Source organism: Bubalus kerabau, chromosome 4 (assembly GCF_029407905.1).
Source record: "Bubalus kerabau isolate K-KA32 ecotype Philippines breed swamp buffalo chromosome 4, PCC_UOA_SB_1v2, whole genome shotgun sequence".
NCBI lineage: Eukaryota > Metazoa > Chordata > Mammalia > Artiodactyla > Bovidae > Bubalus > Bubalus kerabau.
In genome coordinates this window covers 170,057,312-170,082,992 of record NC_073627.1, presented here as the reverse complement: position 1 = coordinate 170,082,992, position 25,681 = coordinate 170,057,312, and the positions used below count along the sequence as shown (strand labels likewise).

The 25,681-nt window shown below is 37.4% G+C and overlaps 1 protein-coding gene and 1 long non-coding RNA gene across 3 annotated transcripts in view; one reads left to right on the top strand and one right to left on the bottom strand.

The window, feature by feature from the left end:
- The window catches only part of LOC129650639 (uncharacterized), a 69,011-nt gene that overhangs the window by 35,630 nt on the left and 7,700 nt on the right, over positions 1-25,681 (top strand). For both annotated transcript variants that reach the window (XR_008713907.1, XR_008713908.1), the window contains 2 exons: positions 529-674; positions 16,305-16,472. This is a non-coding gene — a long non-coding RNA (uncharacterized LOC129650639). The remainder of the gene's footprint in view (positions 1-528; positions 675-16,304; positions 16,473-25,681) is intronic.
- MUSK (muscle associated receptor tyrosine kinase) overlaps positions 9,249-25,681 on the bottom strand; it is a 97,247-nt gene continuing 80,814 nt past the window's right edge. The window contains exons 12-17 of the mRNA XM_055579308.1: positions 21,599-21,774; positions 20,898-20,921; positions 16,269-16,470; positions 15,566-15,757; positions 14,080-14,228; positions 9,249-12,820 (exon numbers count right to left, since the gene is read on the bottom strand). Of these exons, the coding sequence (XP_055435283.1) occupies positions 12,138-12,820; positions 14,080-14,228; positions 15,566-15,757; positions 16,269-16,470; positions 20,898-20,921; positions 21,599-21,774 (1,426 nt within the window). The 3' untranslated portion in view covers positions 9,249-12,137. The remainder of the gene's footprint in view (positions 12,821-14,079; positions 14,229-15,565; positions 15,758-16,268; positions 16,471-20,897; positions 20,922-21,598; positions 21,775-25,681) is intronic.

Here is a 25,681-nt window from a genome sequence, read left to right as displayed (position 1 = left end):
TTTTTTTTTTTTTTAAATCACTTTGGGGATTGTGGAAGTTCTAACTCAGCTTGTCTATGCCCTCCTCATGAGCCACGTTCGCAGAGCCCACAGGGAGACATCCTGTTAAAGAGAGGCCATGCTATGTACACATTCCAATGAAATTGCAGAGGAACTACCCTCCTGCCACCAATATGAGTCCAAACAATCTTCATTTGCAATGGTGTATGTTAAATTAACCATCACCATACTTGCATAGAAAACAAAAACGTGAGAAGGAGGGAGAAGAAAGAGGATGACAAAAATAATTTAAAGAACAGAAGAGAACATAAAATATTGTGATATTTTAAATTATATTTCATCCATGACATAGAAGAGGTAAAGTGTTAATGGATATTAAAATATTTTATTAAAATAAAATAATTACCACAATTTGTGTGGCAATGCTTAAGTATTAACATAATCACACTGTTGTAGGTATTTTGTTTTGTTTTTTTCCCATGCTTAGAATCAACCTACAGTCAATACTCAAATCTTTATTCATTGCAGAAAAAAGTACAAACATTAAAGATCCTGACAGCATAGAAACAGCTGGACAGCCTAGAAACACATGCTAGAAGATGAAGGAGAGGGAAAAAGTGGTAGAAGGAAGTGTGGAAGCTTTAATTGCATCTTCCATAGTCCAGAGTCAATGGGTAAGCTTTGTTTAAGTGTATTTTTTAAATATTTCTTTTATTGATGTATAGTTGATTTACAACATGTTAATTTCTGCTGTACAGCAAAGTGATTCAATTATACACAGTCTCTTTCATATTTTTACGGTTTATCACAGGATATTCAGTATAGGCTCCTGTGCTATCCTGTAGGACCTTGTGGTTTACCCAGTCTCTATGGAGCAGTTTGCATCTGCTAATTCCAAACTCCCAGTCCAACCTCCTTCCCCTCTTTCTGGCAACCATAAGTCTATTCTCTATCTCTATGGATCTATTTCTGTTTTATAGATCTGTGCATTTGTGTCACATTTAAGATTTCACATAGAAGTGGTATAGGGTATTTTTCTCTGACTTACTTCACTTAGTATGATAATCTCTAGGTGTATCCATGTTGCTACCATAGCATTATTTTATTTCCATTTTATATAAATATATATACACATATACACACATATATATAAAGAAGCTATAGTATGTATGTGTACACACACACACACACACACACACACCATATCTTCTCTCTCCATGTGTCTGTTGATGGACATTTAGCTTGTTTCCATGTCTTGCTTTTGCAAATAGTGCAACAGTGAACATAGGCATGCATGTGTCTTCACATTATAGTTTTCTCCAGATACATGCTCAGGAGTAGGATTGCAGAATCATATAGCAACCCTATTTTTAGTTTTTAAAGGAACCTCCATATGTTTCCCATAATGGTTGCACCAATTTACATTCCCCCATCAACAATGTGAGAGGGTTCCTTTTCTCCACATTCTCCCAAACATTTGTTAACTGTAGACTTTTGAATGATTGCCATTCTGACGGATGTGAGGTGGTGCTTCATTGTACTTCTGATTTGCATTTCTCTGATAATTAGTGATGTCGGACATCTTTTCATGTACCTGTTGGCCATCTGTATGTCTTCTTTGGCAAAATATCTATTTAGGTGTTTTGCCCATTTTTTTGATTTTCCTTTTTATTGAGTTGTGTGAGCTGTGTGCATAGTTTAGAAATTAGCCATTGTCAGTTATATAATTTGCAAATATTTTCTCCCAGTCAGTAAGTTGTCACTTTGTTTTGTTTATGGTTTCCTTTGCTGTACAAAAGCTTGTAAGTTCAATTAGGTCCTATTTGTTTATTGTTGATTTCATGTCTACTGTCTTGGGGAACTGATGTTTAAGTGTATTTTTTAAAGTTATAATGATAAATAATTTAATTAAAATAAAAGCTAACTAACAATTCAGAAAATTGAGAGATGTCTCAGTAAAAGTGCTCTAACCTGCTCATTTTTTGTGAAGGGAGGTATTACATACCTTTTTTAACTGATGAATTCAGAAAGAGATTTAAGCATATTTGTTAGAATTGCTGTGGTCATTGTCAGCAGAACCGAAACCAAAAGGGGGTAAACTACTAGTAAGTAGTTTTTACTTAAGCTGGAACTAGACATTTGGAAGAGGTGACTTTTTTATTTGTATATTTCTTCAGCTCAGTTCAGTTCAATCGCTCAGTCGTGTCCGACTATTTGCAACCCCATGACCCACAGCACGCCAGGCCTCCCTGTCCATCACTAACCCCCGGAGTTCACTCAGACTCACGTCCATTGAGTCCGTGATGCCATCCAGCCATCTCATCCTCTGTCATCCCCTTCTCCTCCTGCCCCCACTCCCTCCCAGCATCAGAGTCTTTTCCAATGAGTCAACTCTTCTCATGAGGTGGCCAAAGTACTGGAGTTTCAGCTTTAGCATCACTCCTTCCAAAGAAATCCCAGGGCTGATCTCCTTCAGAATGGACTGGTTGGATCTCCTTGCAGTCCAAGGGACTCTCAAGAGTCTTCTCCAACACCATAGTTCAAAAGCATCGATTCTTTGGCACTCAGCTTTCTTCACAGTCCAACACTCACATCCATACATGACCACTGGAAAAACCATAGCCTTGACTAGATGGGCCTTTGTTGGCAAAGTAATGTGTCTGCTTTTGAATATGCTGTCTAGGTTGGTCATAACTTTCCCTTCAAGGAATAAGCGTCTTTTAATTTCATGGCTGCAGTCATCATCTGCAGTGATTTTGGAGCCCAGAAAAATGAAGTCTGCCACTGTTTCCACTGTTTCCCCATCTATTTCCCATGAAGTGGTGGGACCAGATGCCATGATCTTCGTTTTCTGAATGTTGAGCTTTAAGCAACTTTTTCACTCTCCTCTTTCACTTTCATCAAGAGGCTTTTTAGTTCCTCTTCACTTTCTGCCATAAGGGTGGTGTCATCTGCATATCTGAGGTTATTGCTATTTCTCCCGGCAATCTTGATTCCAGCTTGGGCTTCTTCCAGCCCAGCATTTCTCATGATGTACTCTGCATAGATGTTAAATAAGCAGGGTGACAATATACAGCCTTGACGTACTCCTTTTCCTATTTGGAACCAGTCTGTTGTTCCATGTCCAGTTCTAACTGTTGCTTCCTGACCTGCATACAGATTTCTCAAGAGGCAGGTCAGGTGGTCTGGTATTCCCATCTCTTTCAGAATTGTCCACAGTTTATTGTGATCCACACAGTCAAAGGCTTTGGCATAGTCAATAAAGCAGAAATAGATGTTTTTCTGGAACTCTGTTGCTTTTTCAATGATCCAGCAGATGTTGGCAATTTTATCTCTGGTTCCTCTGCCTTTTCTGAAACAAGCTTGAACATCTGGAAGTTCAAAAGACCCTGTGTATGTATTGCTTTTATTAATAAGACTGAAGCAACTTAGTAGTAGTAGTAGTAGTAATACTTATTTTTAATAAACTTACAAAGATCTAGAAGAAGAAACTCCTAAGTTTTGGAAACTATCATAATCAATGAAACTAAGCCATGATGTGTGGGCCACCCAAGATGGACGGGTCATGGTGGAGAGTTCTGATAGAATGGGGTCCACTGGAGAAGGGAATGGAAAACAACTTCAGTATTCTTGCCTTGAGAACCCCATGAACAGTATGAAAAGGCAGAAAGATAGGACACTGAAAGATGAACTCCCCAGGTCAGTAGGTGTCTAATTTGCTACTGGAGATCAGTGGAGAAAAAACTCCAGAAAGAATGAAGGGATGGAGCCAAAGCAAAACAACACTCAGTTGTGGATGTGACTGGTGATAGAAGCAAGGTCCGATGCTGTAAAGAGCAATACTGCATAGGAACCTGGAATGTTAGGTTCACAAATCAAGGCAAATTGGAGTGGTCAAACAGGTCAAACCATGGCAAGAGTGAACACTGACATTCTAGGAATCAGCAAACTAAAATGGACTGGAATGGGTGAATTTAACTCAGCAGACCATTATATCTACTACTGTGGACAGTAATCCCTTAGAAGAAATGGACTAGCCATCATAGTCAACAAAAGAGTCCGAAATGCACTACTTGGATGCAGTCTCAAAAACAACAGAATTATCTGTTCATTTCCAAGGCAAACCATTCAATATCATGGTAATCCAGTCTATGCCCTGAACAGTAATGGTGAAGAAGCTGAAGTTGAATGGTTCTATGAAGATCTACAAGACCTTTTAGATCTAACACCAAAAAAAGATGTCCTTTTCATTATAGGGGACTGGAATGCAAAAGTAGGAAGTCAAGAAACACCTGGGGAAACAGGCAAATTTGGCCTTGGAATACAGAATGAAGCAGGGCAAAGACTAATAGAGTTTTGCCAAGAGAACACACTGGTCATAGCAAACACCCTCTTCCAACAACACAAGAGAAGACTCTATACATGGACATCACCAGATGGCCAATGTCAAAATCAGATTGATTATATTCTTTGCAGCCAAAGATAGAGAAGCTCTATACAGTCAGCAAAAACAAGACCAGGAGCTGACTGTGGCTAAGATCATGAATTCCTTATTGCCAAATACAGACTTAAATAGAAGAAAGTGGGGAAAACCACTAGACCATTCAGGTATAACCTAAATCAAGTCCCTTCTGATTATACAGTGGAAGTGAGAAATAGATTTAAGGACTAGATCTGATAGACAGAGTGCCTGATGAACTATGGACTGAGGTTCATGACATTATACAGGAGACAGGGATCAAGACTATCCCCAAGAAAAAGAAATGCAAAAAAGCAAAATGGCTGTCAGAGGAGGCCTTACAAATAGCTGTAAAAGAAGAGAAGCAAAAAGTAAAGGAGAAAAGGAAAGATATACCCATTTGAACGCAGAGTTCCAAAGAATAGCAAGGAGAGATAAGAAAGTCTTCCTCAATGATCAGTGCAAAGAAATAGAGGAAAATAATAGAATGGGAAAGACTAGAGACTAGAGATACTAAGAGAATATTTCAGGCAAATATGGGCTCAATAAAGGACAGAAATGGTATGGACCTGACAGAAGCAGAAGATATTAAGAAGAGGTAACAAGAATACACAGAAGAACTGTAAAAAAAAAGATCTTCATGACCCAGATAATCACAATGGTGTGATCACTCACCTAGAGCCAGACATCCTGGAATGTAAAGTCAAGTGGGCCTTAGAAAGCATCACTACAAACAAAGCTAGTGGAGGTGATGGAATTCCAGTTGAGCTATTTCAAATCCTGAAAGATGATGCTGTGAAAGTGCTGCACTCAATATGCCAGCAAATTTGGAAAACTCAGCCTTGGCCACAGGACTGGAAAAGGTCAGTTTTAATTCCAGTCCCAAAGAAAGGCAATGCCAAAGAATGCTCAAACTACCACGCAATTGCACTCATCTCACACACTAGCAAAATAATGCTCAAAATTCTCCAAGCCAGGCTTCAGCAATATGTAAACTGTGAACTTCCAAATGTTCAAGCTGATTTTAGAAAAGGCAGAGGAACCAGAGAATAAATTTCCAAGATCTGCTGGATCATGGAAAAAGCAAGAGAGTTCCAGAAAAACATCTATTTCTGCTTTATTGACTATGCCAAAGCTTTTGACTATGTGGATCATAATAAACTGTGGAAAATTCTTTAAGAGATGGGAATACCACACCACCTGACCTGCTTATTGAGAAATCTGTATACAGGTCAGGAAGCAACAGTTAGACCTGGACATGGAACAACAGATTAGTTCCAAATAGGAAAAGGAGTATGTCAAGCCTGTTTATTGTCACCCTGCTTATTTAACTTATATGCAGTTAAATACATATAACTTAAATACACATAACTTATACACATCATGAGAAATGCTGGACTGGATGAAGCACAAGCTGGAATCAAGATTACTGGGAGAAATATCAATATCCTCAGATACACAGATGACACCACCCTTATGGCCGAAAGTGAAGAAGAACTAAAGAGCCCCTTGATGAAAGTGAAAAAGGAGAGTGAAAAAGTTGGCTTAAAGCTCAACATTCAGAAAACTAAGATCATGGCATCCGGTCCCATCACTTCATGGCAAATATATGAGGAAACATGGAAACAGTGACAGACTTTATTTTTTGGGGCTCCAAAGTCACTGCAGATGGTGACTGCAGCCATGAAATTGAAAGATGCTTGCTCCTTGGAAGAAAAGTTATGAGCAACCTAGACAGGATATTAAAAAGCAGAGACATTACTTTGCCAACAAAGGTCTGTCTATTCAAAGCTATGGTTTTTCCAGTAGTCATGTATGGATGTGAGAGTTGGACTATAAAGAAAGCTGAGCACTGAAGAATGGATGCTTATGACCTGAGTTGTTGGAGAAGACTCTTGAGAGTCCCTTGGACTGCAAGGAGAGCCAACCAGTCCATCCTAAAGGAGATCAGTCATGGGTGTTCATTGGAAGGACTGATGTTGAAGCTGAAACTCCAATACTTTGGCCACCTGATGTGAAGAGCTGACTCATTTGAAAAGACCCTGATGCTGCGAAAGATTAAGGGCAGGAGGAGATGGGGATGACAGAGGATGAGATGGTTGTATGGCATCACAGACTCAGTGGACATGAGTTTGGATTAACTCTGGGAGTTGGTGTGGATAGGGAGGCCTGGTGTGCTGTGGTTCATGGGGTCACAAATAGTCAGGCACGATGAGTGACTGAATGGAACTAAGCTCTAACAGAGAAAAAATTGATAAACTTTTAATTCCATGAATTTATATATATTGATGCGAGTAAATGTTAATAAATCAGATTTGGTAGTAAGTCAAAAGACCGATATGACACCCAAAGAGAGTTTATTCCCAGAACATAACAATATTTCAACATTAGAAAATCAGTTCTTACATTTCTATATAGTAACAGATTAAGGAAAAAGCCACAGTCATTTCAATAGACTGAAAATGCAACATTCCTTCCTGATTAATAAAATCTTTTACTATCTTAAAAGACAAATAGAAGTGTCCATTTTTAACATGATAAAAGTGGTTGAAACATGTATGACAAAATTTAATTCCTTAATATATACAATGTTTTTATAAAGTAGCAAGAAAGAAATCTACCCAAGAGAAAAATAACATTAGGAGGCAAATCACAGAGTAAATCAACTATCCTCCAAACACTGAAAAAATTTTCAATCTTATTTAAAGAAATGTAAGCATAAGCTACAAAAAAATAAAAAAGAACCCCTTCAACTGTTATACTGGAAATTATTAAAATGCTCACGCTCAGTATTGTTGAAATTGAAAGAAAAAGACTCTTATCTAGCTGGAAGATTGTATACTGATAATTCAAGAAGGTAGTTGGTCAGTGTACTAAAAGTTTTTAAAGTATATCCTTTGATCTAGAAATTCTATTTGTAGGAGTTATATATAAAGAAATCACTTGAGCTGGATGCTCACAAAATTTAACTATAGGATTATAGAAATACTGTATTTTATAATGAAAAACAGAAACAAACCAAATGTCCAACCTTGGAATAATAGTTAAGTAAGTTGTAACTTCATATAACAGAACATCATGTTACACATGAATATTTGTTGATGTTGAAGATGTTTGATACACTCTGATAAAAACAAAGCTTTAACCAATAGAACAGACTGATCTTGTTTTAATTTAAAATGGTTATCTGTCAGTCTATATCTCTCTCATCTACTCATCTACCTTCTTACCTACATGAAAAAGACTGGAACTATATTCATCATGAGTTAATGTTAGTTACCACTAGTGGTGATTTTTCATTTTCTTTATTTGTATATTATTGATTTTTTTTCAAAAAAATAAACAAATATGCTTTTTCAATAATGAAGCAAATGCTATTTTAAAATAAAAGTTATATACATATTTTTCTGTTTTGTGCAAAGTATAATAAAGGTTTACTATTTATTAAATAAAATGACTTACAAATCAATCAGAAAATGAACTATGTCATAGAAAAATGACTTATAGATGATTCCCAAAAGAAGAACTATAAAATGACCTAGAAACAAGGAAAGTGCAATCTCATAAGTAATTTAAAAATAAAAATTAGATCATCTTTATTTATAATCAAGTAGACAAAAGCCTTCTAAAAAACAGAGAATTAATTCTCTGTGTATGACAGCATATGTTTAGGGCTATGACATCCCCTGTACAATGCAGAGATGGGAACAGTGTTTCTAGAGGATATGACAACACGTAACAAAAGCCTTAATTTTGTGCATGCCATTTGGCTTGGATATTCTCTTTCTCAGAATTTCTATAAGGAAATAATTATGGCATGTCCAAATGAAGATGACCAATGCAGTATTGTTTGTAATAGTGAAAACTGGAAAAAACTGAAATGTTTTCAGTTCAAAAACCCAAATGTTTTAAAAATAGGAAAATAGCTAAATTATGGTACAGCCAAAGAAAGGAATATTATTCGGAAATTAAATTGTACTCTTAGAAATACACTGAATGACATAGAACAGGTTTATAATATCCTGCAGACTGGAAGGAGGGCCCCTTTCCTGCTCAATTGTGATACCAGCAAATGCATTCTTTTGGCACTATGCACAGTCCCTGGAACTCGTCACATTTAATATTCTGCCACTTAATATCACTTGCGGGTGCTTTACTGCTGCCGGTCCTGTCCATTGGTGACAACAGCCCTGTAAATGTCTCTCCTGATCTCTCTCTTTTTCAATTTATACACTGATTTTACAATGGAAAAAGAAATCTGTATTTACAAAAGAAAACAATACTGGTAAATACTGGGCCCTTGTCCCTGAGATACAGAACCTTGAGACGAGCACCAAGGAAATAAGACAGTGATCCTGACATAGCCTAAAAATGCATTTAGAGCTCACAAAATATACACATTTCATCATTTGGATTTTTTTTTTTATAAAAGCAACAATGCTAAAATATACATTTTGTTATTCAGTGAAAAGAATGGGATAGAAAATTGGTGGTAGAAGGGATATACTGTATGCTTTGAAACCAGATGCGAATTATAAATCATCTCCACAGAGTCATCAAATTTCAGTTGTTTCCTCTGGAATCATTAGAAGCACCTTGGTATGGTGACTGAGAATTCAGCCTCTTGTCACAACCTAGGCTCTGCTGCTCTGTGTGCTTAGGCCAGTTACACAACCTCTCTGTGCCCGTGTCCTCACCTAAAAAAGGGCATAATGATGCTACAACATCACAGGGATGTTGTGTTTTAAGTTAATACATTTACTTTAATTGAAATAAATACATATATTTAGAGGCCTTAGAATATATGTGGTAAGTATTCAAGAAATGCTAGCTGATAGTATTACTAAAATTATTGTCATGAGGTTTCTAGTTGCTATTTTAGTTTTCAGTTCCTTTAAATATTTAATAAAATTGGATGGGTTCTATTATAGTTACTTGCTTGTCCACTTATTCATTCACTATATTTACCGATATATCTATGATTATTTTTGCTTTGAGATCTTGAACACTAGCACCTAAAGGGCACACAGACAGAGAATCTGTGAGGCTGTAGAAGGCGTGAGGAAGAGCCAGGAAAGTAAGGGCAGTTACCCTGCAGTGGGAAGGGAAGCAAAGCAAGCTCAAAGTGGCAGACAATGGAACAAGCCGGTGGAAACCTGGCTCTGAAGGGCAGCACAATCTCGGCTGCACCAGCCCCATGGCAACTCTCACTATCCTGACTCTGCTTTCCTTTTCTTTGTTTTAAATTTATTTTCATTTATTTCATTTGGCTGTGCCATGTCTCAGCTACAGCAAGTGGGACTTTTAGTTGTGGCATGTGGGATCTAGTTTCCTGACCAAGGATGGAACCTGGGGCCTCTGCATTGGGAGCTCAGAGTCTTAGCCACTGGACCATCAGGGAAGTCCCCCTGCTTTTCAATAGAGTAGCTTTTCTGATTGGCCTGACTTCATGGCTTTTCTTTTATAATAAAACTCTGTCAGCTGAGGAAAAAGATGTCTTTGAAGTTTTCAGAGCCTATATGACACACATGTGTCACGCCATAGATGTCTACAGGAAAGTTCCAGACTTGATGGTGGTTCACCCCAAGTTTTCTGCTTTGCTGGCCTCTTGGCCTTCTGTCTTAGACTCATATTGCAACCTCATTCCTCATCAGCTCTTTGGATGACTGTTTCAAAGCACGATTTGAATCTAAGGCACCTCTCAAGGTCTCAGTCCTAACTCCTGGCTTCCTTATTTGTAAATCAGAATTGTGAGTCATTTTGTTTTGTCATAGCCCATGGAATCTTATCTGGCCTGAAATGGGAGAAAGATGAGAGAAGAGACAACAAAAGGGTTTGAACAGTGGGTGGTCGCTTCGAAGGGGAGGTGGTGTGTGCAGGAGGGCTTTAGAAAGTAAAACTGGTAGGGTTTTCACTGGTGAAAGAGAGGGAAACTGTGTTTTTGTCTCGGTGGCCTGCAGTGACTATGAACAAGGCATTGCAGATTTTCTAGAAAAGATAACAAAGTTGTTGTTTGCAGGTGCAATTGGAGATATCAGGTAGAGCCCTCCAGAGGACAGCCGGAAAATCTACTTTCAAGAATTCAGACCATTTCTCCACTGTCCTTACTACCAATTAGGTTGAATGAAAGTCAACTGGCCACAGTGTAGCCTGCTATTTTCTCTTTCCCATTTCTTTGCTTTTCAGGAGACTCTGTGTTATATAATATCAGGAAGAAATTCATATCCATGTTGGCCTCAGATAAAGATATATTTTCTGGACTCCATTGGGAAATCTTGTGCACCAAGAATCTGAGTTTCAGAGGGTTTTGTTTTGTCTTGCTTTTTTCTTTTTAAGAATCATAAGATGTAACAAGACAAGCGAACAGTCATGCAGAAAGTTGGTGAATAGCACTATATTAATCCTGCTACCTATCAAATTGGTTTCTAGAAGGGAAAAAAATGTCAGAATGAACAAAATCACAAGCTAACAGTCATGCAGAAAGTTGGTGAATAGCACTATATTAATCCTGCTACCTATCAAATTGGTTTCTAGAAGGGAAAAAAATGTCAGAATGAACAAAATCAGTTTGAAATAACTCAGTCACATGAGCATCTTGTGAATTCCCATGTTATAAACCGTGGAATACTCTGTGGCAATAAAATTAATGAATGACAACTTTGAAATGGGTAATTTCAAAAGCAGGTACAGAAGAAAATAGTAATAGTAATATACTTTGGAAAAGGCATATATGTAACAGTCCATAATGTTACTTAGAAAGTTATTATTTCTGCCAAGGTGTTTGTTGTATAGGTGAAACAAAAGGAAAAAACAGCCAAATAACCAAAAAGGAACCAAGTCCTAAATAAAGAAAGATGAGACAAAGAAAAAGGTACCAATAAAATTTTCAAAAAGAAAAGGTAAATAGACACAAAGACATTTTCAGGAAAAAAAAAAAAAAACTGTAAGAATAAAGCAAGCAGATTAAATTCATGACACGTGTGCACAAAGGAAAACTTCTAAAGAAACAAAGAAAAAGAGAACTAAAATTCACAATAAAAATATAATCTTGCTGATTATCACTTTATTCCTTGGAAACTCTCTATCAATAAAGTAAACCACAACTCTGTCGAATACAAACAAATATAAAAGTGTGCATTAAACTCAAGAAAGAAATTGAATAAAAAACCAACACCCATCTTTGGGTGAGGAGACAATGAATGGTTTTTCCTTCTTCGGAGTTTTCTGTGCTTGAGCTAAATTTCTTACAGGAAAATACACTACTTTCCTAATGGACAGGAATGAACTCTATTAAAAATGAAGCTCTCAACTGCAGTTCATATTAATTTTTAATACAGCAGAGCCTTATTCTGCTGCCAGCTAATTCAGGAACTGAACAGGATGGCATTCTTTCCGGTACAATATGTAATACAAACTTTCCCCGTGAGGAACAGTAGTTACCTCCGGTTATTTGACACGTTTTCTCACCTGCCTTTCCCTTCACCCAATTTCCACCCACTCCAGGAGTTCTGCCCAGTCTTTTTTTTTTTTTTTTTTTTTTTTTCTGAGAAACAAGCAGCATGGTACCCTTGTCTGCTACTCTTTGCTATCTGGGTCTCCTGGGGGCTCGGGCGTTGCACTCCTCTGGCTCCCAGAGTCTGAGAAGAGACTGGAGATTTCTCTTTGCCCATCTTGGACCTCAGACACCCCCACTGCCCTCCGCCCGCTCACACATGCGTTCCAGGATTCGGTGGATGCTGCTGAAACTGGGTCTATCTGCAGGCACCTTGCTCCAACACAGACGCATGAGATTGTACAGTTCCAGGGGGCAGTTCTCGGGGCAGGAGAGGATGTTGCCATCCCGCACGTAGTAGATGACCTCCTCGTGGGCCATCCCGTAGTAGGGCTGCAGGCCGTAGGAGAAGATCTCCCAGAGGACCACCCCGTAGGCCCACACGTCAGACTCCGTGGTGTAGCGGTTGTAGAAGATGGACTCGGGGGGCATCCAGCGGATGGGGATGGCGTCATTTTCATTGGCTTTGTAGTAGTCCGCTGAGTAGATGTTTCTAGAGAGGCCAAAGTCGGCGATTTTCACCACCATGTTCTCACCCACCAGGCAGTTCCTAGTGGCCAAATCGCGGTGGACGAACTTGCGCTCGGAGAGGTAGGCCATGCCCGCGGCCACCTGCCTGGCAATGCACAGCTGCTCCGCGCAGGAGAGGGGCGGGGGCCCGGGGCTGGAGGCCTGTGAGCCGGGGGACAGGTCACTGGGACTGAGGCCGCGCCCGGGGTGCGGGGCCATGCTGCGGAGGAACTCATTGAGGTCTCCGTAGGCCATGTATTCAAAGAGTAAGCACATGGGCTTCCCCACTGCACACACTCCTGCAACCAAAATAGGCCCCTTGTTAGAGGTTGCGTTTCTAAAGTACACACTGGAAAACATTGTCCAAAAGCAAATGACCAGATCAGAAGAAGTGGGGCCTTGGTTTTCTATTGACAGCATCATAGTCGAACCCTGACCCCCTTTCTTTGTGTAAACATCTACTTCTCTTTTAAGATTCAGTTGATTTATCCCTCCTCTGAGGGGGCCTCTGTTCCTGACCTTTCCTGGATCAGATTTTCCTTCCATTATTCTTTATCCTTACTTAGTCCTGCGTCCTACCTACCAGCCTGTTATAATTATCCATTCAGCTGAGGTTTTTTCCCCCCAACATTTTATCCCTTTAAAAATAGAGGTTATGTCTTAAGTCTTCTTTCAATTCCACACACCTACCACGTTTCTGGCAAGTACTCCATAAATATTAAGCAAATGAATTTATGAATAGATGTTTGCTTTGAGTATGTAATACAATTGCTCTGTTTTTCTGCTTCCTTTCTGAGGAACGATGATAAGGAAACTATTTTGTGAATTTGAAACATGGGAAAAAAGTCAAAGATCTTAGATGAAATATTCAGGTTACTGCAGTTAAACATTTAGGTAAATTTACAAACGTTTATTTTCCAGAAAGAAAAAAATGTTAATATAAATAGAACCTTAGATTTAGTACCAGAAAGTTCAGTTCAGTTCAGTCGCTCAGTTGTGTCCGACTCTTTGTGTACCAGAAAGGCATTTGTTAATTCTAAAATCTTTCTGTATTTAAGAGGGAAACTGGACAACTTGAAATATTAGGTCAGATGGTCACAATTTCACACCAGCATACAAATAGATTATTAAATCCATTATTTTTTCAGGCAAAAATTAGAAGTCTCTGTTCAAAAAGGAAAGGACATGAGAATGCTGTTATCTTGGCTTGTTTCTTTTGGTGTTAGCTTTTAATTCTAGGGACTTTAGCAATTGATATATTTATATGAACTATATAAAATAAATGAACAATTAAAATATAAAATTGGTAAAAGACAGTTAATGAAGTGACAAAACATTTATCTGAGAAAATTTTTAAAACTCCAATTTTTTAAACTTAGGTGATTTAAGGAAATATTCTACTCCCTGGTACAGAAAATATTCTATGGGGAGGAACAGAGGCATCTCTCTGATCAAGGAATGAAAGAAAAAACAGAAGTGAAGTTTAAAGGAGAAAAAGCTTGCAAGTCTCTCTTTTCTGATGCATACATTTCTCCACTTGTACCTAAGAGTTTCATACCTAAGAGTTTCACAATATTAGGATGATCAAATTCTGCCATGAGGGCTGCCTCCCTCTGAAAGTCTGCTTGCATATCTGCTGAGGCTTCTTCTTTGAGCATCTTCACTGCCACCATTGTGAAAGGTTCATAGGGAAGTAAGCCTGGGGCCCTGAGAGATACATTTAATGAGCAAGAAATCAAAGATCAGAAGTATTACACATAGTCACATGATAACTACGCATGTTTGTACACATCCCCCAAAGCCATGGAACCAAAGAAAGATGGTCACACTTAAAACTTCTTGACTCCAATTAAAAATCACTAGTGTTATTTTCAACACAGATTAAGGTTGAAGATGCGTTATTTATAAGTAACAGGAAATCAGAAGTGCCCAGATGATCATTATCATTGTAATCCCTTAATCGCTGGCTAGAATCTAAATTCCTAGAAGGCAGGAACCATGACTCTTTCCTCTTTATATTTACAGGCCTATAAGTGCGCCTTTCAATTTTTTGCATTCATGCTAAGTAGCTCAGTCGTGTCCGACTCTTTGTGACCCAGTGGACTGCAGCCCTCCAGGCTCCTCTGTCCATGGGGTTCTTCAGGCAAGAATACTGGAGTGGGTTGCCATGCCCTCCTCCAGGGGATCTTCCTGACCCAAGGATTGAACCTGCGTCTCTTTCGTCTCCTGCACTGGCAGGCAGGCTCTTTATCACTAGTGCCACTTGGGGAGCCCTTCATTTTTTTTTTTTTAGTTCCCAATAAATATTTGTGTGAGATTTTCATTAATCATGTAACCTCCATACTAGGGCTACTATATGTAGAGGTAATGTTGTGTCCTGCCCAAGAGCAACAGGCCAAAGTGACATCGGTGATTAAAACCAAGTCTACATTTTGTAGTCAAGCTGTGTGTCTGTGGAGCTACATGAAGAGAAGTTATTTTATTCCAGCTCATACAAAGACATTAATTGGGCTAGCATTGGCGCTAATACATACTCCTTTCTTGAGCACATTGTTCTCTGCCATTTTTACATTATTTTTTCCCTTTTCTGTCTTGCCATTCTGTGAACATCTATTTAATATCTACGCATATCAGGCTCTGAGTTCTTAAACTGAAACATTAGTTCAAAGAAAATTTTAAGTGAAGACTATAGCAATTGAAAATGGAAGAGATTTTAGAAATAATACTAAAAGCAATGCAAGAAATTGATTTAAAATGTCTGACAAAATTCTCTTCTGAAAAATATTCAATTTTGCAAATTGCTTATCATGAGAACACTCTATAAAGATTCTCTCCATAAATACAACCCTGTTTTCCAGCAAAGAGGGAAAATTATCAAGACTCAAACTACAGTACCCAAACCAATAAGGTGAATGATGTGAAGATTTAGCTAATTTGATAATAAATATATACATAATTACATAGACATCAAGTTTACGTCCTGGTAGCTGTTCAGACACAAGGTGTTTTAGTGAATAGATTTTTTTTGAAGTGGACAACTTTACCTTGCTTGAAAGACCCTTCCAAATGCTCCCTCTCCGATATCTCTCACATATTCAATGTTATTCCTGGGATACTCCAGACTGAGCAACTTGGGATTCAAAAGGAGTGGCATCCTCTGGTACATGGGGTTGGGGTGAAGTCTGTCTAGCAAGAGCTCAGAAGGAAGAGTGGTAAGGGTTACTGCTGCCGATTCTCTGCAGGTAAGACAGGTAAGATCAATAATGAGCTGAGGACCAGGTGAGAGCTTTGTACTCAGGTTCAACAGACACATAGGAGTTTAGGAGGAAACAAAACAAATTATGCCAAGTTTATGAAAGATCCTTCTGTTTTAGAGCAACAAAGGATTTTGGATTGGAGTCTAAAGAAACTTTTTTTTCTTTTTCTTCAGAAATTTTGTCACCATCCAATCTGGTAGTGGCAGTGGGGCTGAGGGAGCTAATGGGGAGCAGGAGCAACCATATTCTTGCAAATTGTGGTTTAGATTCTATCTGCTGCAAGAAACTAACCTTAGGACAAGGGATCCTATGCAAAAAGTCATTGACATTTTTAAAGATCGTGATGGGGGTGCTTAACTTTAAAACAAGGCAATGGGTGTCATAAAGAGACTGTATATATCCTTCCTCCCATCTCCAGCTTCCTCCCATCTCCAGTGAAATAAATAAAAATTTTAAAGTGTTAAGTGATTAACTTAAACTAGAATCTCACCTTTTCTTATTTTTCCATTGTTTTCGTCTTCGGCAGCAATAAAGAGTAGTTATGGTAAGAAGCACAAATATGGCAAAGCTGGACATGATGGAGATGATTACGGTCATAGAGTACGTAGGTGAGACAGAGAAGGAGGGCGAGGAGGAGGAAGGCGCATTTGGAATGTCCACACTCGGCTTTGAGGACGTCATTGGCGGGAATGCTGTAAGTCAACAACAGTGTTTTCATTCATTCTTAAATGTTTAAGAAGCAACTTTTGTATTTAAGAAATCAGTAAACTAAACTTAAGACCATGTGTTTATGTATCAGGTTCTCCCTGGTTTTATATCTATAAAGTGCAATTGTAAGAATCCAGTGAAGTCCAGTTGTAAATAAATCCAGCTTATGTGTGTTAGCCACTCAGTCGTGGCTAACTCTTTGTGACCCTACAGACTGTAGCCCACCTGACTCCTCTGTCCTTGGGATTCTCCAGGCGAGAATACTGGAGTGGGTTGCCATTACCTTCTCCAAGGGATCTCTCCAACCTAGGGATCGAACTCGGGTCTCCTGCATTGCAGGCAGAGTTTTTACTGTCTGAGTTATCCAGCTTATAGGCTCATAGAATTTTAAAGATAAGACACAGAGAAAGAACATGTTTTATCCAAGACAAATGCAGATCCTGAGCTAGTGTTCTTTACAAGCATCATATTGTTTATGACCTGACAACAATCATGGAAATTGTTATTAAATAAAATATTTTTATGAAATTAAAGTCAGGATTGTCTGAAGCTGAGCTTTTATATATATGTATTATTGCTTTACAAAAACAAATGGAAGAATGTGGAAAATGGAAATAGTAGGACACAATGAGAAAGCTGGTTCATCTAACAAACTCATTTCAAACTCCTTTTAAAAAGGTCAGTGCAACATACAAATAAGGTAAAATCTGCATTACTGCTGGAAACCAAAAATATGTGTGTTAGTCACTCAGTCGTGTCCAACTCTTTGCAACCCCATGGACTGTACCCCACCCCCCCAGGCTCCTCTGTCCATGGAATTCTCCAGGCAAGAATACTGGAGTGGGTCGCCATTCCTCTTCTCCAGTGAATCTTCCCACCTAGGGATTGAACCTGGGTCTCCTCAGAATTGCAGGCAAATTCTTTACCATCTGAGCCACTGGGAAAAGCCCTGATCTCATACTAAATCTCACTAAATCTCTTTTCCATCTGAGCCACCAGGGAAACCAAAAGATGTCATACTAAATCTCTCTGTTCATGGTGTGCAAAGTCCATTGTATATCTATTAAAATCACACTGTCAATTATATTTTAAATCCGTTCATTTGATTGAGTAAAGACAACACGGATAGAAAATATTTTAATAATCAACAAGAATGTCTTAATACTAAAGAATGAACTTTGTACCCTAAAAAGAGAGATAAACTTTATTTTTAAATATTTGTGGGATACCAATAGACATAATCTTTTTTGTCAGGTCATAATTACTAAGATTATGTATCCAAGTAAATTTCAAAAGAAGAAATTATGCAGATCTATTCTTTGATCAAAATGCAATTAATAGTAGATTAAATAAAATCCAATAGGACATTAAAAAAAAAAGAAAGAAATTGATAACCTTTCAATCAAAGAGTAGAAATGAGCCATAGTTACAGATTACAAAATAACTTCCTAACAGTGTTTATGAGATTTGGCCAGAGGTGTGCTCAGTGATAAACTCATAGCATTATCTCCTTCCATTAAATTAAAAGAATGAAAGTGAATGAGCTGAACATCTAATTCAAGACATTGGAAAAGAAACAAAATCGACAGAAAACAAAGAAAAACAGGTGATAAAGTAACAGCCGTGTACAAGCAGAAATTAATAAGTTAGAATACACATAACACAAATGATAGACTTAAAAATAGGTCAATAGTCTTATAAATATTTATCAAGTAGTCTAATCAGTGGCATTTTAATTTTAAAAGAAAGAGAAAGGCACAAACATACAAAATTAGAAATGATAAAGTCATTTTAACAATAGATTCAAAGGTCAATAAATATGAAGTAATATATAACTGTGGAGTTACATTTTAAAAATCTTGAGGGAAATGATAGAAACATATTAATTACCAAATTGAAGAATTAAAAATCTGAAAATAGTCATAATCAGGAAATTTAAGTCATTATGGTATTATGATTACATTCTTTCTGTCTTAGAAGAGATAGAGTTTTATAATATGTTCCAGTAAGAGAAAAATCTTTCAGGTTGTTTCAGGAAGTTATAATACTAATATCACAACCTGAAAATGTTAGCACAGAAGAAAAGTGCAGACATAGATTATAGAACACAGATTTAAAAGATCCTAAATGAAATATTAACAATTAACTGCAATATAGTAAACACACACACACACACAATGATTTCATAGAGGAGCCATATTAATATAACACATCACAAAGTCAAAGGAAAACTTTCATTGCTGTCAATGCTTGAAGCCATTTGAAATAGGATACTTGTAAAAGCAGAGATTATAAGGGATGCCCATGTATGACTTTTTAGTCTAGTTGTGGACACAGTGATTTTTCCCTGAGCACCAACAGCTAAGTAAGTGGGTTTTAAAGCTTATGGAGACCAAGTTTGGTCACCCCTGTGACTCCAGCAGGCATCTGGAACTAGAAGAAACTCTGCACAGCAATAAAATAAAATAAATAAAATATCTGTGCAGGACCAATGATAGCATTTCTCATCAAGCGTCACAGCAGTGATGGACATTACAGACTTCCCAGGTTCCTCTGTGATGGTTTGAAAGCTGCTCTGACTTTCTTTGGACTGAGACACTCAAAGATTTAAAAAATCAGTCCAAGATGAGTGGGAGTGAAGTGTGAGTGAAAGTCGCTCAGTCATGTCCGACTTTTTGCAACCCCATGGATTATACAGTCCATGGAATTCTCCAGGCCAAAATACTGGAGTGGGTAGCCTCCAGGGGATCTTCCCAACCCAGGGATCGAACCCAGGTCTCCCACATTGCAGGCAGATTCTTTACCAGCTGAGCCACCAGATGAGTGGGAAGGGGGATTTAAATCGGAGAGCTAACCTTCCTGCTAATAAAAAAGCAGGACCAATCATTAAAAGAGACAGGGGACTATTATTGTATCTGCATTTCACCAGAGCCATTCATACCATATTTAACATGTGAAGGAATGTAATGAAATTTATGAAATTGGCAGTGTAGACTTATTAGTCTATATAAGGGTAATTTTTTATCAATACTATCAGAAAATGGAATTAATTGCATAGTAAGAGAATAAGCCATGATGATTTAGTAAGATTTTTTTCAAGATGAAAAATTGGCACAAGTTCAACAAGAATTTTATGCATTTAATTGTTTATGGGTTTAATTGTTTCTTCTTCCAGGAGAGTTTTACTTTCTCAGTTCTTGTTTTTTGTTTCTGATCGACTTGCCCTCATCTTCCCTAGAGCAATATCAATTATCTTTTTGGGTCCACATTATCGATTTCAGTCTCCAGTTCTTCTCTCATCAATTTTATCTCTTTATCCTTTGCCTTTGAACATCAGAGGAGTCTTATTCACTCATTCATCCACATATTAATGGACTTATTAAATGAATATTGATTATTAAGTGTCAAGGACACTGTGGTGGACATGACAACTCTCTATGTTAAAGTACTTAGCTGGGAAGCAATTAGAAAACAAATAATTACAATAAAATATAAAGAGTGTTACAAGAGTGGTGAGAACAAGGATGTTTGTGAGAATCCAGGGGTAGCCCGAGTCCAGGTTTCGGCATTCTGGCTAGGTTTCCTAGAGTAACTTTTAAGTTAAATATTAAGAGTGAGTAAGTGTAACTGGTTGAAGGTATGTGTGTGGGTGTGGCCATGGGGTATTTCACAAAAAAGGAATAACATGTGCCAGAGCCTGAATCAAGCAGTGCCCCTGCTTTTCTAAAAGGGTACCTACAAGTTTCATTGTTGAGTTGGGGAAGGTCTATAGATAAGACTGCAGAATTCTTTCCTAGAGATTTTGAGATGACCCCTTTAAAACCATTTGACCCTGTAAACTATATACTGAAAACTAGCTGTTTTAAAAAAAACACCTATCTTCCAAAAGAAGGACCAGTTGTCACAAAGAAAGAGCATGAATTGGCTCAATGAAGAGAGACTGTACTTTAAGAGAAACTATACTTCTGTCCTAGACATCATGAAATATGGATGTAAATAGATGTGCATGAATCCAGTTACATACACATAAGGTTTCAAGGGCACAAAACACTTTTTTCCTCTATAAAGAATTAGGTGATATAAAAATCATGAATGTGAAATGAAAAGATGATAATTTAAATTGGCTTATTTTATGGCCATAGAAGGGACAACGCTGCTCAATAACTTTGGGATGGAAATAGGATTTATATCATTCACTAAATATCGTGCTCTCCATGGCCTAATTAGGAGCTGTAAACTGGGATCTCCAATGATCTGCCTTCATATTCTACCCTGGATGAGTATAGTGAAAAGCCTTTAAGAGAGAGAAACTGTACTTTGTCCTAGACATCATGAAATGTGGGTGTAAATACGCATGCATGAATCCAGTTACATACACATAAGGTTCAAGGGCACAAACAAAAATACTTACTTGTTAGGTTTTCTTTTTTATAATCTGAAGGGGAAAGGATAAAAATTTGTTTTAGGAACATCCAGATAGCTCCTATGTTCTGTGAGAGAGTGCTAAGAAATACAAGTTCCCTTTCAGCTTTTTAATATACAACGGGAAAACATTTTTTGCATTCAAATGTGAAAGGATTGCGTCTTTGGAATGAATCCAGCTGTTAGGGCTAACCACATAGTTCCTTACAAATGAAGTTCATTAAAGCAACATGCAGCCATTCAGCTTTGTTTCGTGAGATCAGCATTTTCAAACATGTGGCTTATTTTTGCATGCTGAAAAATCTGCTTCCTTGGCTAAGAAAGAGGACTTTATTTCTTTATTCCACTTCTCTGACAAAATATGAGATGTTTCTTAGCCTTTGCTCTGCATATTCCAAAAAATGTTATAAGCTGTCATCAGATCTGCTTATGAAGTAAGGTAAGATCTTCAACAGCTCTGAAAAGTACTCTTTAATTTCTTTTAGAACAAATGGAATAAATCCTTATGCTGCTAACTGGTGCAATTAGGATAGCCGTAGGATTCTATTATTAGGTATGGAAGGAAGGCAGAACTAAAAAAAAAAAAAATTAGAAATGCCTAGAAATGATAGGAGATTTAAATTCACATCTCAGTTTCCTCAAAATAGTACATTTCTCTGAATCTCCAAGGTCTCAAGAGAACTCTGTTACCTAAGTATGGCAGTCTGGTACAGGCCATGGGGTCCCAGTGCATGCTGGGGAGTTTGTTGCAGTCTGGCATGGAGAACAGAAGCATCCCAGATCTGTAGAGTTCCCTGTGGGTCTTTTCTTCCACCACCAGCCATTCTTTTGCACAGAAGAGCTCCTTTACTGCCAAGCAGTATTCTCTAAAATGATTTAAGGAGAACAAAACTTAATGAATCATAGCACCCTGAAGCCAAATTGGAGCCTAAATCCTGTATTTTCAAAGCATCATTGTAGTATATACTCTCTGTTCTTGCAAAAGTGTCCATGTATAGATCCTTTTGTAAATAACGTGAGACTTAATGAAATATATAGTATATTATCCTGTGAGATGAAATACTATCTTGTTTTTAAAACATCACTAATGCTACTGGAGGAAAGAACTTTCAAGTTCAAAAGGTAAAAAGATTAGAAATCCCCGGTATGTTTTCTCTCAACTTCATATTAAAATCACTACAAAGGTTCAGAAACAAGTTATACAGAACTTTAAAAGCACACACACTAAAGTCAGGGATCATTGTCAAGCAGTCTCCAGCCTAAGAGGTTTTTCTATAATCTCAGGGCTGATGGGCAGGGCTTGAGGAACACAGTCAGTGTCTCTGTGTGCTTTGTTCTTTGAAACAGAGTAACATCACTTTCCTGGATGGTTATAGAAGAGCTTGGGGGTCCATACCCTGCCCTGCCCTGCCCTTGGAGAAGCTGAGTCCCGTGCCATTGCTGTGTGTGCTTTGATCTGAGAGAGCTGGAGTAACGTCCATGTGAAAATGAAGCTGTAACCGTCATCTCTGTGTTGCACTGTGAGTGGAGACTCTGCAGAAGGAAATGACTACCCACTCCAGTGTTCTTGCCTGGAGAATTCCATGGACAGAGGAGCCTGGTGGGCTCCAGTCCATGGGATCTCAAAGAGTCAGACACGACTAAAAGACTAACACACACACAAGTGAAGAGGCTGAAGAAAGACGAGGTAGACTAGTTGGATTATATAGAATTTTGTGGCTTAATATTTGTTTAAGTTTATCTTATAGAAAATAAGATAGACTACACAGGAGAAACCAAGTTAGTTCCAAATTAAGGTATTTGGGATGCATCATAAGAGGATATTAAAGATGAATGAAATTAAGGATAATAGCAGTGTTATTCATTCAATATTTGAAGTATAGAGTAGGAAAGTATGTGTCCATACATGTGTATGTGTACCTACATATACATATGTGTTTTTTAACACTCAGGCCTACACTCCCACTTTTCCAGGCAACCACTTGTCAATATGGACCAAATGAACATGTGTGAAATGACTGGGCTGTGCATACAGATGTGATGGGATACAATGAGGGTCATGAGTATAACAATGAGATGTAGATTCTTAATATGTCTGCAAGAGAAGGGGAAGCAATGGGACTTTCAGCCTTCTGAGAAGCTGAAGAACTGTAGAAACCTTGCTTGGCTTGCTTCTAACTATGCTTGGTTCCATCCTTGAGTCACATAAGCGCATCTTTTTGTGTTCAGATGTTATAATTAAACTGTGCAAAAGCAACATGGGACATATGAGAAAACTAGCCCCACATTACGTGGAGAAAGCAAATACCTGGACAAGTTGTTTTTTATTATAAGTTAAAAAACACTAGAGAATTAAAAAATGTTTTTTTGTTTTCATTGACATGAAGCCTTTCACTGAAGCATAGCCTTTACAGAAGAGTTTTTCACAAGGGAAAAAATCAAAAGGAAAAGGAAAGTAGACTGAAAACTCGGTTAAGTTAAACATGACGGTGACTGAAGAAAATAAAGACTACAGAAAAGTAAAAACAACTTGTTTCACTGAAACGTGAAATCTCCATTGAAAAAGAAATGACTTGGCAAGATATTGAACAAATGATAGAGGAAAACTTTAGAAGTTCTAACTGAATGCAGAAAGAAAGAATGAAAGATAAAAATGGTGGGTAAGACGATGAGGAGAGTGAGAATCAAGCAAGAAATTCAAAGTACAAATTAACAATGTATCCCAACAAGAAATTAGAGCACATAAAAAAGATAGAAAAATGTTCAGAGATACACTATAAGAAAACATTCTTAAAATGAAAAGGATATAAATCTGATGAAGAAAATATATTAGCCATTACTTTTATATTACTTACAGGAAAGAAATCTACTCCCAGGTGAATTTTACAAGTATTTTGAATCTCAAGAATTAAAGAAATAATCTTACTACTATCTGGCAAGAAAAAAATATTCCCCACAAAGGAACAAAATTCAGGATTGCCTTATATGGTCTTCATTACCGCGCAGCCCCCACAACTGGTCTGTATGGAAGAATTTTAAGGAAAACTGAAGGTAGCACAAGACTTAAGTACCAGTCAAACACACATATATGTAAGGTTATAAAAAATAAGTTTTTACATGTAATGTGTAAAACCTCTATTCTAGCTGAACAAGAGGTGAATCAAAGTTGAGAACTTAACAACAACAGGATTTTTCTATGGAACAAATGACTGAGATCAGGGATAAATAACACACAGAATTCTTCCAGGTACTTGCTGTATACGTGACTATGCAATTATGTAAAAGCTAAGAATATTCCCAGAATGCAAATACAACATAATTGACTAACACTAACCTGGTTTATAATTCCACAAAATGTTTCAAAAAGCAAGCATGGAGGGTTCAGTACAGTTACCCTAACTAATTAGAACTACCTGTAGCGCTCTGTTTTTAAGTTTACTTTTGGAACTTCCTAAATACGACTGAGCGACTTTACTTTCACTTTTCACTTCCATGCATTGGAGAAGGAAATGGCAACCCACTCCAGTGCTTTCGCCTGGAGAATCCCAGGCACCGGGGAGCCTGGTGGGCTGCTGTCTATGGGGTCTCATAGAGTCAGACACGACTGAAGTGACTTAGCAGCAGCAAATATAACTTTTGGCACTTCTGGGGCACTTTTCCCCTTTCCTATGACACTTAATACCTTCTAAGGTAATATATAAATTGTCTATTTATCATGTATCCTTGCTCACTGACTTCTGCTGCTGCAATATACACCCCATGGACAAATGCCCTAGAATAGTGCTTAGAGCCCAGTAGGAGCGCAATAAATGTTTACTGAATAAATGAAATTCCTTATCATCCATTGAAAGAGGCACAAGTTATTGTTTATGATTAGAAAACCAGGATGAATAGTATATGTTTTAAAGTCTTACAAATAAGTAGCAGTAAAATATAACGTGGTTGGAGACTTCTGAACCACCTTGAAATATCAAGGCAAACAGAAACTATTATAAAAGATATAATACAAATGCAAGGAGACAAAATGAGAATATCTGAAGAGCAAACTTACTAGTTATTTACAATGAGCCCAATTTTAATCCTAATGTTATTGGTACAAAAAGTAGAAGTTGCCAGGACTGCAGGAAAATTTTCTTAGGAAAAAACAGTTATTGTGGAAGGGTTTACTGTGTTGAATCAGACAGGCAAAACTCGTTTAACAGCAGAAAGGATCGAACAACTTAATTACTCATGACACTAATACCTATATAATCTATATGAATTTTGTACCTTAAAAGCAGAGACCAAGTCTCTTTAAATGTCTAATTTTTAAGCAATTATTAACTATATTTGAGAGAAAAAACAATAAAATGTGAAAATTTCTAGACTTATTTTTTTGATCCCAATATTAATAAATTGTTTATAAGGATTAAAAAATTGAAACAATTTTCAGATTAAAAATACTTGTTTAAATAGCAACTGGAATTAGGAAAAAACATTTAATGGCTTCCAGATTTAAGAGATAATTACGCTATTCTAATAAATTTGACATCTCAATGACAGAGATTTTTTTTTCTGAAAAAGAACAATTTTTTTTTTTTTAATGTAAATTATATTCAACCCTGAGAAAGGACATCTGTGGCCTAAGCATGTAAACTGGTCTAGGGCGTAAATGTTGAAAAGTTACTCAATAAATTTAGTTTGCTCTAGCGTACGAAAGACACTTCAATTTAATTCTGGTTGTTCCCTAAGAGATATCTAGATGTCATATCTGATGAAAACATACTCTTAACT